We start from the raw sequence: 16,617 nt of genomic DNA on the forward strand, positions 1-16,617 counted from the left end.
ATCAGGCTGAAGTTTCAGGACAAAAAGCACTATGAGGAAATAGAGTTAGTTACAGTTATCTTAAAACTTTGGCATTTATTTTACTTACAAAAGGCTACAAATATGTCTGTAATGTGTATTTTAATTTGGTTCTTGTGCACAGGTGTTTTAACAGGATTGAATATCAAAATGTTCTGATTGTATGAGTGGGATTATCTCTGTTGACCCTGAGCATTGACTGACGGCACAGACTCAAAGATGTGACTGTTTTCTGAGAAGCCGTTTCAGAGTTCATCCAAGAGGGCGCAGACTGCAGCTTTATTCCTCTGGGAAAGTGTTAGTTTAGTCTCTGAAACTGGACCAAAACCAACAGTAGACCATCCCCTGACATATTTGTTTTAGTAACCGATGGAAGAGCTTTGATAGCTTCTCCATCTGGATTTTTTGTTATACAAAAATGGTGATTCTAAATTAGATAACTTATTCTCTCTAATCTGATACAGCAGCATCAACATAGGAGTGTTTCTCATTTGATGAATCAGTAACCCCCAAGTCCTTCATGCTCAGATGTTGAGCCTCTACATGCAGAGATAAACTGTAATTTAAAAAAAGGCTTTTACAGAAGCTAATGTTCTCCACTTATCTCCATCCATTCTATCATTATCCGAGTTAGGGTTAGAGAAACAGTCTGAGTTGAGAGCCCAACCCACCTCCTTTAACTTTTCCAGTGGGGACAGAGAGGCATTCTCAAGCCATCCAAAATATGTTATCTGTCCTGGGTCTGTCCCAAGGCCTCCTTCAGGTGGGACATACCTGAAACACTTTTCCTGTGAAATGTCCGAAAAGCATCCTGACCAGATGCCTTCACTGGCTGCTGTCGATGATCAGGTGCACAGACCCTGCTCTGTGTAATTCTGTGATGACCAAGCTTACTCCCCTATCCGTTGGTAAGACATGCCATCCTTATTTGCACAAAGTCATTCTTTTGGTCACTACCCACAACTTGGGTTGGAACGTTGATCAACAGATAAATCGACAGCTTCACCTGGCTCTTTCTTAACCACTGAAGGTAATGTCCTCAGAAATTACTGAGTCTTGTCATTAAGATGTCAAAGGTTGGAGACACTGCAGCACATCCCATTGCTGAACTGCTCACGCAGTGTTGAATGGTTGACTCTCTCAAACTCTAACAGCTTTGGCATCAATTCAGTACACTGATTGACTGGACTAGGAAGAAAACAAGGCTACATTTTACAGATAAAACAATTAACTTTTAAAAAACGAAAAGGATGCTCCTCCTGCTCCTTGATCTTTACTTGTGAGCACAACATTTGTTCCAGAAAATCCTAATGTGAGTCATAGCATTTCTTCTGTAAACAGAAACTTGTAAACTAAAATCCCAATCAGATTAAGCAGAGGCAGTTCTTCTTCATTTTGTGATAAATGTTTAAATAACTGTTTCTGTAAGTAGTAGATCCAAATGCCTTTGAGACATCTTGATAAACGTGCCAGGAAAATGGTGTTAGTTAAGCTGGTTATTCAATTTAGAACTGCAACATTTTCTGAAGGTTCAGTGGTGAAAGTCAAAGAAGAAGACAGCCATGTTCGTTTTATACCACAAGTTTAAAACCTCTCTCACTCTTTTGGGAAGGATAATGTTTTTCCTTTTATGTATTTCACAACTGAGCACTCTCAGACTTGAATGACAAGAAGTTGGTAACACTGCACAATGTGGCCTCAGCCCTCAATGAAAAACACATTTCTTCCAGCCTGCATACATGCAGATAGACAAACACCAAATAAAAACCACAACCAAAGTAAACTGAGAAGGGAGACTCACCATCGTGGGAACAAGAGAAACCGTGGCCTGTGTGGTCGTAATAATGAGTCAAAGACCTCCATTTCAACAGCTGCTTTTTGCTGTGGTTCTTTAATAATGTTGCTCTTTTATGAATTTATTTGATTCTAAAGGAAAAGAAGCCAAAGCAGACTGCCTAGTTTAATTTGATGTGCGAGATGTGTATGGATGTATACAGTGCAGGTTTATTTCTAGAATTATTCATTTGCAGAGAATAAACCGGCTGTTTCTGTTGAATGGTGTCCAAGATCCCCATGAGCCCAGGGGAACGAAAATGTAAGAAACTACTAAGTGCAGAGTTACCGAAAATCGTCGGACAATGCACTGACCACAATGTCGTTCTTTCCTCAGAAGTGACTATTGGTCAGAGCGCCTCTCACAATAGTGGAATTACCCTCTATTCTTTCCACTGAACCAACTCCAACTCAAGTGGTTACCATGTCACACTGAATGAAAGCTAAACACAATTTTTAGAACATATTCAGGTTCAACAAAGTGATTTTCTTTTTGTCAAAGGTGAAATGTGTGGCAATTCTTGGTGAACCTGCCCTCTCATTTGGCATAATTCACAAACAGTATTATTTGTGAAATATGTTTCTGACATATATTCCCAGGTTACATTTTTTTCCTGTTCAGGTTCTATAAACAGAATACTTTGCTTAATTTGGCTCTGATGTCATCCAATTATTCATTGAAGGTAGGCCCTTAATGTGTATTAATGTTGTTTTTTATTAGCTATACATCAAGTGGAGGAGTAAAAACACAACCTCTTCTGGGCTTGCTTTACACTATTAATGGGGACCTGTGAAAGGAATGACGGCTGTTTTTTACAGAACTAATAAAAAGAAAGTTCAGTGTACAGTTAACACAGCTCACATATGGCAGATCATCATAATGTATGAAATGAAAAATCTGCTCATAGAGTGCTGGGTTAATCACATTGCAGTGTGTACAGTCAAAGGCTAAAAGCCTGTGGCAAATTTAAATCTCAAGAAATCAGGCATGATTGTGTGTATACTTACAAAAACAATAATAATGAGTGGATGATTGTTATACATTGAAAAGTGACCTCCACATAAAGACTTTGTTTTTAAAAAAACTTGTTTTCTTCTTGTTTTGAGCAGTCTGTTCAACCCCCTCCCTCCCCATAGAATATTTTCCAAACCAAACATAGATAAGAATGTTGTAACTGTGTCTGCCTTGTTATTTCTAAACTGCACGTTCACTGCAGTGATACACTCATTCTAATTACAGAGAAAATGCAGGCTCCTTTTTTTTCTTTTTTATGCTTTTTTCAATCTTATAAATTGTTGGGATTCATGAAGCAGCAACACATTTGGGAGGAGTTGGCATTAGTACACCCCACATTATCTTATACTATATCAGAGCTGTGGGCTCCATCAGTGTTTTTCTAATTGGGCCCTTCACCAAGTTTTGTTCCTGATGTTTTTACCACTCTTTTGTAAAACTGAAAGAGTCAGGGAATAAAAAATCAAACCAAACCTTGGCTCAGAGACTGCAGGATCCACCTGACAACTCATGGAATGATATGCTGATGACATTGATCTTTGTATCTCCTCAAATTAGTATTTACTTTTTACAAATTGTATAATTAAGTTGACCAAACAACTTCCAATATTGACTAAACTTTGCCTTATGTCACAAAAGGGAAACATTTAAAGTGTTAATCTTCATCATCACTGAATAAGAAACTTTATCCCAGATAAAATGCACTTTGAAAAAAGTTAAATGCTTTTTTTCTTTTCAGTATTTGAAGCCTTTCTGTGATGTTAACTAATGAAACTGCAGGAATGTAAAGGGAATCTACCAGATCTACCAGACAATAAAGTATTTTAATCTTCATGGTCATCTCCCACTAGTTCTCTAACAAATAAAATATTCTGATCTAAATTCAAACTGTGCTCAGAATGCATGTTCAAATTGTGTTCATTAGAGTTAATCCATACATTTATGTGAAGAATAAAAAGGGAATCAAGCTTTTCTCTGTTGTTTCTAGAGAGGCTTTCAACAGTGTCAGCTTACTGAGTAACAAACAGCTTGGGTAACAAAGAACTCAGTCCAGCAAATGTCAAATCTCAGAATATCGGTCGGTCAATGACCTGATTTCACAGCTCTCCTCCTTTACAAATCATTAAGTGGTTTGGGACCAAAATGCAATCTTTTCCTTTTTTTGTGCTCGGTTTTGAGGCACTAAAGTTCAGTGGTTGGCACAGGTCTGGTAAATCCCAAATTGAATCCAAACATAGGAAAACTGCTATTGGCTACATGGTTGCACATGTTGGGAACTTGTAGAATGCAACGGGGCTTTCTTACACGTTTATGATTCTTTAATTGAATCAAAGCTTAAAAAGCATTATATGGTTTTGTATGACATTTTGGATAATTTTATTTTTACTTAGGGAAATCTTGAGACTCTGGGAGTTCTCAGAAGTCATTATGCAGTTTGCTCATTTGTTTTTACATATTAATCTCAGATTAACAATTTTTTCTTATTAACGTTATTCTAAAGCTACATTTATGTTGTTACAGCGCCCCCAGTGCCAGCTCACTGTGCAAATTGTGAAAACAATTTGTGAAATAGAGAAGTAAACTGTTTTGTCAATTTTAATATAATCCAATCATATCATTAATTTATTGTGTCATCACCACCAGTGGGCAGTGAGCCTGTATACTCAGTTGCTCTAAATCTCTTCTTTAGAGGCAGGAATGTAAATCCAGAGGGATTAGTGTGAACACATTGGGTTGTAAACCCTTCAGTAGCTCTCCAAGGGGTCTCTGCCTCAGTGCGTAAAGTTGGGTCGGGGCTCCGAACACATCGCGCAGCACCATTATCACGCAGGCTCCATGTGCGTCACCTCTGGAGGATACTTGACAAGGATTTCTGATATTTTGACTGCTCTACCCACGCAGGTCACTGACATATGAAAACAGCGGCGCCTGGTACATGTTAAGACGTTTCGATTGAACAAGTCATCTATCCTGGAGCGCAAAGGGGGACATGGGTCAACTTAATGGTGCGGGTCTTTTACCATTTGGCGCTATATGTGTTGTTTTCATGTGGGAATCTGGTGCCAGCTCTATCAGGATGACGCTTGCAGTGGACACATCGAGGTAAGGCGCGTGGTGAATTATAAAGATGTGTTTTTCATATATACATATCTTTTGTGAATGTGATCATTTATATCGAGTTTAATCGGGGATGTTGCGGTTCCCAAATGTTCGTTTTCTCCATGAAAAAGGACTTTAGGAGGAGCGCAAGGAAACTGTTTAAAATAATGCACCTTTGTAAGTTTACTTGGTTTGAAACAAGGCTTTAAGTAGCTATACAGTTATGATCTACAGTGATTTTAGAGATTAATGTGAGACTAAAACTCTGCAAAAATCTTGGCAATATTCACTCAACAAATTCGTTTCAGCATTTGATTTAGTCACCAAACAAGTACCCCACTGTGAGATTAGCACACAGAGCCAAAATCCCTAACAGAGTTCAGTCTATGTTTCATTAGTTTCTGCTCTTTACGATACAATCAGTTTGCAGGCTGTCACAGAGAAATCCCCTGGATGAACCGCTGTTGCGCGTCTAATCTAATCTGATTTGCGAAGGAAAAGCAAGCAGCAAAACTCCAAATGGTTGGAATTGGTCGCAGTGCAGAGAGCCAAATGTTTTCTGTGCTCAGACATAACATGACAGATGCTGTTAAGGTGCCCGTAGAGAATAGGTCAGGAGGTGAGGAGAGGATGTGAGTGGAGCACATGCTCCTAATATTCATGGGGAGGAGAAGAGGAAACCACTGAGATGCAAACCGCTGAACATCCAGTTGAACTTCGGATAATGAACCACCGTCTGTTGCAGTCTGTTTTCAGATTTATGTTTCCAATGTCTTGTATGAACTCATCGGATTCTGTTACAGTGGGATGAAACCATCTATCACTGTGACAGATGGCCTTCCTAACTGTGTTAATAATGGCTGTGAAAGATGCACACAAAATAATTGTGGTCTGTCATGCTTACACTTATGGAAGACTAGTGCTTTTTAGTTTGGATTATGTAATGAAATTTCATACATGCATCCATTTTCTACTCTGGCTTTATCCAATTCAGGGTTGCAGGGTGGCTGAAGCCTATCCAGCTGCCTTTTAAAATAAATTATGTAAGTTATTTCATATCCTTTTCCTGGTTTTTCTTACAGTTTGGACCTAAATTAGCTCAGGCGGACAGATCGATACATTCTAAAGTACTTTTATTGATATAAGCCTGTCTTTCACTAATTAACACAAAGAAAAAAATATATAGTTAATTGACAAAGAGACAGTGACAGGTTTAACTAATATACTAGCTGCTTTGACTGTGGATACTTGTTAATTATTATCTTCTGAAATTTAAGGAGTTTTCATGAAGAAGAAGATTGTTTGGCCAAAGAGATTTTGGGAATTTATTTTTAGTTAATAGTTGTTTTGTGATCATCTAATAAACCATTTTCCCCATGAAATGACATTAATTTGAAGAAATATGTCACACTTTTGCAATTGGTCCAGGTGAACTCATCTTGTTGCTTAATCTGTCCAATAAACAGTCTCTGTACCATCTGTACCAACATTTATCAAATTCATCTCATCATAGTCAAAATGTTGGAAATGTAAACAACTTGATATTTTTCATCATTTGGCTTGTTTAAAAAAATAATCTAAAATATCAGTGTCAATCAAAACTCATGTGTCTGTTCCCTATAAGTGGGGCCCACGGTGGGGTCCTCTGAGACTGTCCTTCGCTCAAATACATCAAATAGTGGTCATGGGAGCAACTGAGTGATTTCTGAAATCGGTGTCTGTTTTGTTAAAAAAAATGTTTTCTCGACCTAATTACGATCATTTTCTAACCCTATCCTGCTAATGGTCTTGCCTAAACCCAACCAGGATGTGTCAAAAGAATGTTTGGTGTTATTAACTGATCATACCATCAGAAGTGAAAAAAGCTGTTGTGCTTTGTTACTGCCCTATCAAATGCCCTCATTCTTCCTCCTTATGAGGATTGTATGGCTCCTTAAAGGTAAAACTTTAGAACGTCTGCTCTGATGTGGAAATGCTCATATGAGTACCATTTCCCCCTGTCGCTTCAGTTACTTTGCAGGATACCGTCATTTGTTGTATTGAAGGGTGTGAACAGAGAATGCTCCAAACTACTACCTCTACCGGCAGCAGGAGGTAAATACAAATCATTTTTAAAGGTACTCCTTTAAAAAGACACAAAGTGGGTGATGTGATTGTGCCCTGTGCTTTCAACCGTGGGATGTGGATTTAACATCCAGATTTGGCAGTTTTTTACTGTTTTTTATTTTCAACATCTTGTTCAGTAGATAACAGTCCTCAGTAATACACTTTTGTCACTTATGAGTTGGGTTTGCCTGTAACATCACTTGGTTAGTTTAGAAATGTGTGTTTAGGGCTAAGATTAATTATTTCAACAATACCACAGTCATCCTAATGCAGTGTTTCTCAATCCTGATCCTCAAAGCGCCCCGTCCTGCATGTTTTCCATGTTTCCCTGCTCCAGCACACCTGATTCAAATGAATGGGTCAGGTCTTTAGGCTCTGCAGAAGGCTGAGGAGACCTATTTGTTTGAATCGGGCTGCTGGAGCAGGGAAACGTGGAAAAGATGCAGGGCTGGGTGCCATGTGGATCAGGATTGAGAAACACTGCCCTAATGGATGAGCAGTATTTAAAATGATGAATCCGTGGGAGCTCTGGTAGGGAATAAAATGGGATGATAAACTGCAAACTCACATGTTTATATCCAGCCTTGGACTTTTGTGGCTCGGTATATTCCATATCTCTATGCACAGTTTTATGATTATATCCATCCATCCATTTTCCATACCCACTTAATCCATCGGTCGGGTTGAGGGGGGGCTGAACCCATTCCAGCGGTTTTCAGCAATTTCCAAAAGCAATTCCACTCAATCATATCTGCTGTTGTTTCTGTGTGTGTTTCTTTTCTCAGGATGGAGTGTCCAGATGACAAAATCTTGACTGTAGAGTATCCATGTGTCAGTGCTGGGGGAAAAAATGGCACCTGTTTCAGGTACGTTGAGTAATCTTCCCCTGGATCACAGCTAAAATTTCTCATTGACCTTATAAGCTAAGGTCACTGAGTGAAACAACTGATACTTACTGTATGTTATACATTTATATCCGTTCAGCTCGCCTACTCTCCCAGAACAGTGATTTGTTAAAGGACACTTTGACTGAACAAGTGGCTGTTGATGCCTGTAGGGTGAAGTGATTCTGAGCTACACAGGGGTTATGGAAAAGTTTGAAGAAACACTAACATCCCCCTCCCCTTGCTGTGTAATTTCCAGAATTCCACACAGTATATCGCTGATTGGAAGCTCTACTTATCCTCTTGAGACCAAAAAAATGGTAATATCCTGAACACCATCATTCAGAGACGGTATGATGGTTTTCAGTAAGAATTCAGTCAATAAATGTGTCGTCAGTCCTCAACCAATCCTATTTACCATATACATTTTTTTTCCTAAACTTGCTTACCTCTTTGATAACTTTACCACTGAAGACGTGAATGTTTTTTTGCTTTTAGCAACATGGTTATTGCTTTCCGTGCCTTACAGGTTCCATCTGTGCTGAAGTGATTTCCATCAGTTTGGCTCTAACAAAAGAGAACTTGTACTTGAATTTTCTCTGCTTAGGTCCAAAACTGAAACCTTAAGGGAAGACACCCCCTCAGGGAGTCTGCATTATAACCTAAAAAGCAGAATAAGTCTGACAGAAGAGGATGCGATTAGTTATTTTTATTGCACTGTAACCATTCATTGGAAAAACAGGCTCTTATTAGAAATGACCAATACCAAATATGGTTTAATAGAGGTATCATATGTGAAGAGGCTGCTTTTTATGTAATTTGAAAAAGAGCAAATAGAGTACATGTGTGATATGAAGGGAATATTGGGCAATGCTTTAAAAGTACGACTTATGACTTGACAAAATTGGCTCCTGTCTTGCTTTTCTTTTTTTATTACATGTGGTATCAAGGGGTTTATTTCACAAAATGTTTCTTATTGGATCAAATGTATTTAAGCAAAAGTTGAAAGAAAAAAGGAATGCAGGCATTATGGACATTATAAGACAGGTAGTAAGACTTTCAGTTTATGATACATCACATTCAATAAGAAAATAGCATTGAAAAGCCCAAATTTTGACAATGAGATAAGTTTCTTATGAAGTTGAACTTTGGCTTGGGTTTTGGTTGTTAGCGTTTGAATAAATGAGGCACCAAGTCTGGTTTGATGCCAGACCATGTGATCTGTTTACTGTCAACGTTAGAAGGAATCAGGCTCTGCCTTATGTTTAATTTCTGGCTCTGCAAGAGATATGTGGAGCTGGAAGAGGTGGATTAGATGAGGCTGTTTTTTTCCTTTATGGTTCAACACAGATTGGGATCAAATAGCTTTTGCAGATGACTTGAGGGGAAACCAGATTGATCCTCTGTGTGTGTACATAAATATTTCTTTCTATTCAGTTTTAGTGGGGCCGGCAATGTAAGATGAACCCAGTGCCAAATACTTCCATTTCTTTGGTTAGATTTTATCCTTTTAAAGTAGGTCTGAGGACTTTTTGTCTTGCTTGTTAGGCTAGTTGTGTTTTCACTGTCAATGATACTGATTTGAAGGGCTTCTAAGTTTTTCGTCATTAAAGTAATTGCTGGTTGCCAATGCTCTCAGGCTGTATTTTTTTAAATCTTTTGAATTGTGTGAAGCCACTGGCATTGTAGGTGTATGTTTACACACAACCCAATGCTTTAGTACAGTTGGCTATATTGAATATTAAATCACAAAAAAGTGAATAGGGGAGCCCAAGAGACATTCTTACATGTGAGCTTTTGAGTAGAGAATGAATCCCTTTGTACTGGTTTTAGGGCCAATTCTTTTGACACCCAGTGAGGTTGATCAGGCAGAAGCTGTGCTGATTAACTGATTTTTGAGGCGGGGATGGAATCAGTTTTAAATAATATACAAAACACCATAATTGTGCTGGTTTAATTCTTGATGTATCAGTTAATTTGTATTAATATAAAATGTGTTTCTCATTTGAAAGACACAAGTAATAACTCATTAAGTTTGCTTACTCTACAGTAAGCCTTATAGCTAGTGGGGTGCCAGACATTTGCCCACTTAACGGCTGTCACTGCCAGCAGTGATAATAGGGGCAAGTTAATTGGTGGAAACTCTTAGTAACAACATGGACTTGATTTCAGGCAGAGAAAGGCAAAAGCAGGCTTCTCATTTCTAGTTGTAGACCTTATGTTTGCCTACAAAGACCATTCTGCTGGAAGACTTTAGCTCCTACCAAACAAGCTAACAATAACTTCAATGAGTTTATTGAAAATTCTGTTTGGCTACCAATCAGACTGAAATCTGATTTGATGGCAGAAATGACTATACATGATGCAGCTTAACTGTGATGAATTGCTGAGGTGTAACTTTCTCCAAAGTAATTGCAATGCTCCATGGCTTCTTGGTAACTAACAAAGGCAGTACAGCATTAACAAGACATGGATTTTCATTAGATGTTCATATTTCATGTTAACTGCTGCACAGATGGAGAAATCCAAAGCTTGACAAACCTGCCAGGCCTTGTTACATTTGCTAACCTAAAATTGTGAGCAACTGAAGTTTTTAAACTATATTTGACCAAGGTCTGGTCAGTCTAACAGTGTAATCTCTACCTACAGCACTGCTGCATCCAGACAGTCCTTGCATTTTCCTGCAAATTCTGGTCTCCTTTCTTATTTCTTCACCTGGCAAGACACTCATGTTACAATAATCTGGGAATATGGGATATTTGTAGAGTTTTTACTGAAAAAGACATGTTAAACATTTGGAAAAATGTACACCTTCCTCGAGAAAGTGGGCTTAGTTGCTATCAAAACGCCAACTCAAATTGTGTTACTGAAATTATGTTTGCTCTTAACGTGAGCTGCTTGACTCAGAGGCTTTTTCTAATTAAGAGCAAAACATTTTGTCCAAAGTGTTTTGATCTATGACTTTCCACTTCTTTCAAGAGGTTGCTTTTCGTGCCTTTCCGTCATCCTTTTGGACTCAATGGCTTTTGCTATAGACAGAACTTTAAGCCTAATGTCTTATACATGTATAATGTCTCTCCCTCATTGCTTCTGTTATCTAAACTTGAGTCTCCTCCCTCTGTACCGCGGTTTTCACAGGGATGTGAATCAGCTCGATTTCAACATTTCTTTTTGTGTTTTTCTGTCTTCACCGGTGGTCAGGTTTTTAACCACACCAAGCCATACATACATGGTTCAGACCCAGAATCTTACTGATGTTGATTGTATGTGAGCTTGCATGTTTATATGTATCTCTCTGAATTGTCTCTGTGTTGTGTGTGTTGGCAATTACGGAAGGATTGTGATGATGAGAGTTCATTTCTGCCCTCACTCTCTAAACAGTCTCAGCTGTAGAGTCTGATAGATGGCTGATGTGCTCCACCAAACTATAAACCATTCTTACACTTGATTGACATGTTCTTGTTTAAATACCCTGCAGGGCTCATTACTGCGGCAGATAACAACCATAACATCTGCAGTATTTGAGCATGGATTGTTGCTCATAAAAAGAAGGGAATGATGACAAATGTTATGGAGACACGACTAATCTTAACTATTTCCTGACTGGTCCTAACTGTTTCCATACTTTGTGCTAGCCTTGCTGCTACAATGATCCTCCACTCTCATGGGGATCATTACAGTTTTGTATTGCACCATATTTCAGAAGTTCATAAGCAGGGTTCATCTTCTGCACCATCTTCCAGAGAGACAGGAAGGCAGTGTATAACAATGGGTTCAGCAAGAACAGAAAGGATGTGAACTTTGTTTCATTTGCACAAAACTGAAATTGATATTACTGAAGCTGACAATGTATTTATATCAGATAAAACAAATCATATGAAAAGCATTACTTTCGAAGCCCTCTGCATACTCTAAAGCAGTGGCCAAAACAGAAATCCCTTTTCTGACAAGGGGTATTTAACATTGCAGAGCTCAACCATCATACCTACAACAGAGACAAAAAGAATGGTGATAAGCTTGTAATATTTGTAAAACAGTACGCAGAACAGGACAGAACATCAACAGACATCATGGTCAGAGTATCACTAGAAAATCTGTAGTGATTCTTCTGGTGTTTCCAGGTCAAAGCTCAGGACAGGAACTATGGGGTACTTCCACTCTCAAGCACATCATCTGGCTGTGTTAGTCAGACTTTAAAAATTTAGATTTAGTACAGTTATTTTAAAAGAGTTGTTTTAGTCATACAAACACAATATGTTTTGTATCTCTAAAACACTAAGCTAAGTCATGTTTGAACACATGCACTGTTTAAATTATGTCCATCAGCAACCTATCAGTGATATACTTAAACTTAATAATTACATAGGAGTTTGTCTCATTAATACAACAATTCCTCATGATCTGAATGTGAATCGTGAGGATGCCAGCCATCGAAGGCATTGTCTGTTTTCTCCTCTTAGTTTTGTTTTGTTCTGAAATTGACCTCAAAATACATGGAAAATTTGCTTCAAATTTCAGGTCAGGTCAAGCTTCTCACTTTTTCTCTCTTGCCATACATTATTGGTCTTGTTTTGGAGTAGAGCTCCATGCACATACACCTTAAAACTCTACAGAAAGTAAAAGACAAAGGTAAGTTTCAATCCAACGACAAACAAATGCTTTTTACTGATGTTGAGGACCACAGGGCATAGTTTGTGTATTATCAAAACTATCCAAAGCTGTGTGGAAATTAGGTGTGTGGAAATGATTAAAAAAATATTCCTGGAATTTTCTGGAATAAGATATCTTTACTTCTGGAGCAGGAAATCTACAGTGAATGACACGTCACCATTTAGAGTAATATATGAGAATATGAAGAAGCAGCATTTTGGTTTTATCAAGCTCTGACACAATGTGAAGAGAGCCAACAAAGAGCCTGTTATCATTAAGTTGAAATTACAATGAATAACAAGCTGCATTGCTTCCCAGTAAATCTCTCAGTGAAATCCAAATACAGTGTGGAGAATTTCTGACTCTGCCAGTATCAGTCATAACTGCGATATTGGGAAAGAGTTGCTGGCTGTAGTTGAATGGGTCTTAAAGCAAGAAATGCCAGTCAAATATATTATCATATTTTAAAAAAGTTGGATTTAATCTCTATGATTGATTTCATGATATAAAACTTGAAATATCAGTGGGAGGAACTAGCAAAGTAAGGAAACAGATGAGTCTGGCTGCATTTCAAAGTATGAAAAAATAGTTTGTTGACTTAGTCTCCAGGAAATCGCACAGACTTTGGTCATTTTGGCAGAATTTTTGCCTTTGAAGCATCATTGTGGAGGTTTCATCGTTTCACTACCATTGTCTTTCTCCATACTTTTTATCCTTAAAATTCATAATCACTCTGTTCTATTTCACTGATTTGCCCATTCATTCACTGTGTAGTACCTGAATATAGCTGTACTTGACTTGGCAACATCTTTACCATCTTCACAAGATATTATAACACTTAATCATTGGCATGAATAATCTGAGATCAAGGCAAAAAAAGACAATCTTTTGTCTTAAAACTGCTCCAGACCTTCTGAATGTATTTGATTTGATATTTGGCTGGTTAGAAATTATGGAACATACACTTAAGTGCACATACTTTTGTCATATTTGTTCCCAATCATTTGAGCCAATGTGCTCAAGTAGAGCTCCATTGGTCAAAAACTTTAAGATTCAAGGTTAAAGTCAGTTCTGTTTAAAGTTTGAAACCACAAACCACTTCCTGTCTTGACTCATTATACATCTCATGCAGAGTTTGCCTGACTTCTAAAGACAACGGCTCCGTTACACCTGGCATTCACATGCTACTCGTATTAGATACACTCAAACTGCATTCAGTTTCACTTTCCATTGCCAAAATAAAGTGTTCTGTTTTTAGTTAAAAGAATACATATGTATACTGAAAATCCATGTCATTAAAGTCATGATACGTCCTCGCTGTTTTTGCCAGACTGTTGGTGATGTTTAATGTCAAACTGAATATCTGTTGTTTCACAATTGGATTGGATACCATTGGATTGAAATTTGGTGCCACTCACTGTTGTTATCATTAAAGGTTTCATCTGGTTCTGCTGCCAATTTTCATTCATCCAAAGAAATATCCAACCATCTTGCAAAAGATTTAGAAGAAAATTATGTACAGACATTTATGGTTCCCATGATTACTGTTCAAGTAATCGTATTCTGTAATAGGCACGAAGGCCTGTCACTAAATGCCTCACAAGTGGATACCTGTAGCTTTAAAGGTCATGCCACTGTGAATATTCATAGCAAAGTTTTAACATCCTGCCAAACTCAAGTTCAGCATATTTCTTTGGCTCAGACAGAATGGGGTGAGAATATTAGAATGTGTGGAAACTCTCAAAGCTCTGTAAGTATCCTTCCCAACCACCAAGTCCAAGTCCAACCACCCCCACCCACTGTTACCCTCTATGTCACCCAGATTCTTGAAGTCTTCATTACTGAGACTGACTAAGCCCATGTCTGGACTCCATCTCCACCTTCCCTCTGCAGCTCTCCTCTGTCTGGTTGGACTCCAGAGAGACAGAAGCCAGGCCTCTAGTGTAGTAGCTCAGGCATTAATTCTAGGGTTGAGGTCAGGTCAAATGTAATAAAGAAAAAGTTTTCTACATGTTCAGTCTTGTTTTGAAGAAAACATAATCACAGAGATTTTACACCTTGTGTTTATGACATCATTGAATTGAAATACATTTTTAGATATAGATTTTGTCCTTGTTGTCAAAACTGATCACATCTAATCATTGCTGGTTAGAAGAAGTAAGAATGACAGGAAACACTTTAAGTCAGTCTTGATTTTACCCAGCTGCCTCTACTTCTGTCCTGGTAATTCCACCTTTCAGGATCTTTGCTGCATGGCATGGCTTTAAGTTGGGGCCAAATGGGAGCATCTCTGGTGTCATAGTACCTCTGAGAGAAGATGTGGATGTGTAGTGTTTCTGCATAGTCTGAGCTGAGAGACATAGAGTCTGCTGTCAGAGTGAATGACTCCGTGACTTTAAATCTTTTACAGTTTGAATGATTAAATCACTAACTAATTTAACAGTTTGCTGACTAACTGATTGACTTGCTTGGGTGATTGATTAACTCAATGACAGCATTTGTCTTAGTTCTAGACAGCTTGATGTATATTGAGGGTATACACGGAAGCCTTTCCGTGTAAGACTTTCGAAGCAGGACTGCAGATAAGAATCTTGGCATTTAAAGGTCCCTCTCATCTCCTTTGTTTCCCCCCGGATTTACTGCTTTCCACTGAACCCTGTATAGTCTCTGCACACACTAAGCAGAAATCTACTTACCATGCACCTACATGTATACTAACACACATATAAGTATCACATATATAACTTTGCATGATTCAGACTGGTTTAAAAGACTCTTAGAATAAAATGCTTTTGAATCACCCTAAATCACCAGCATTAAAGAAAGGTAAAACAATACATTAGACTAGGGATAATGAGTTATCCAGCAAACACTGACATAGCAATCAACAGGACAAAGAAAACATTTAAACTATAAAGTAGTTAAAAGGTTGCGACTACATTTTCTCATTAAATGAGTAAAAAGTCAAACTTGGTATACTTCTGTACAAACTTATGTTATAGGAGTGCTATGTTATTATTCATGTTTTTAGTGATCCCACGAGACTGAGACAAAACAGTAATTTAAGTAAATCAAAAATTGCAGCACTGTTTGTTGCTCAAATATTGAGAACTTGAATCTTTTTACAAGCACTTATTTTTTGTAGTAATCTGACACTTGGATCAGAGAAAACTCCAGAAACACAGGAAAAATCAGGGGTGATGGATGATGGGAGAAACCTTTTAATACTGTCCTGTACCCAGCAATGGTTTCCATTGCCTAGTTGTTTTTATCCTGTCTTCAGTAGTGCAGGGAACACAGAACTATGGGGGCATGGCAGGTGAAAGAAACAGTTTAAAAGCTGAGTGGCTCTGAGTTCAAAACCAAAGCAATATGCTTCTGACAAACAGTCAGTTAAAATTACTGTATGTAACCAGATGAGAGTGAGAGCAGATTTTATCTGCACTTAGACCCCTGGGGCGTCTTGTGTTGGGATGTTCATAGCAGATCTTTTTTGTAATGTGAGTTGTGGGGTAAGTGCATCCCACAAATATCAAATATGGACCTCTGCAGTTGATGGCTCGAGGTAAGAGTTTTAAGATGAGGTCTGCAACTCTTTCTATAGTGCTCTGTATTAAAATGATACTTTTTAAAATTATGATTTTCTGTGTTTATTGTATTCTAGTAAGATAATCAGTGTTATACATTCCATTTGTCAGTTTTTTTATTGTTGGTTGATTGGCGTTTGTGGCTCCTACAGTTCATCAAGGGACATTAGAGTAATACAGAGATGGAAAGGTTTGGCAGCAGCTATGTTAGCTCAAAGATCTTTCTTTCGACTGTCTTTTTAACCCCTTATAGGAATATTTGAGGTGTTAATTTCTGATTGCTATTGCTACCATCCCATTAAAGTGGAGCAATAAACAAGTCACTGGCAGATTAGATGTGTCTGCTCATTTTCAACAACCTGAGTGACAGGATGACAGAAATTCCATGAAAACTGACAAAATATTGTAAAAAGGTGCTTTATGG

At 38.0% G+C, this 16,617-nt stretch overlaps 1 protein-coding gene across 1 annotated transcript in view; it reads left to right on the forward strand.

The window, feature by feature from the left end:
* The first annotated feature begins 4,615 nt into the window (after window positions 1-4,615).
* Window positions 4,616-16,617, forward strand: part of LOC140301604 (collagen and calcium-binding EGF domain-containing protein 1-like) — a 32,812-nt gene continuing 20,810 nt past the window's right edge. Inside the window, exons 1-2 of the mRNA XM_072380152.1 lie at window positions 4,616-4,969; window positions 7,858-7,938. Coding sequence (XP_072236253.1) covers window positions 4,857-4,969; window positions 7,858-7,938 — 194 coding nt within the window. The 5' untranslated portion in view covers window positions 4,616-4,856. The remainder of the gene's footprint in view (window positions 4,970-7,857; window positions 7,939-16,617) is intronic.

Source organism: Leuresthes tenuis, unplaced genomic scaffold (assembly GCF_036924035.1).
Source record: "Leuresthes tenuis unplaced genomic scaffold, fLeuTen1.0.hap1 SCAF_2, whole genome shotgun sequence".
Taxonomy (NCBI): Eukaryota; Metazoa; Chordata; class Actinopteri; order Atheriniformes; family Atherinopsidae; genus Leuresthes; species Leuresthes tenuis.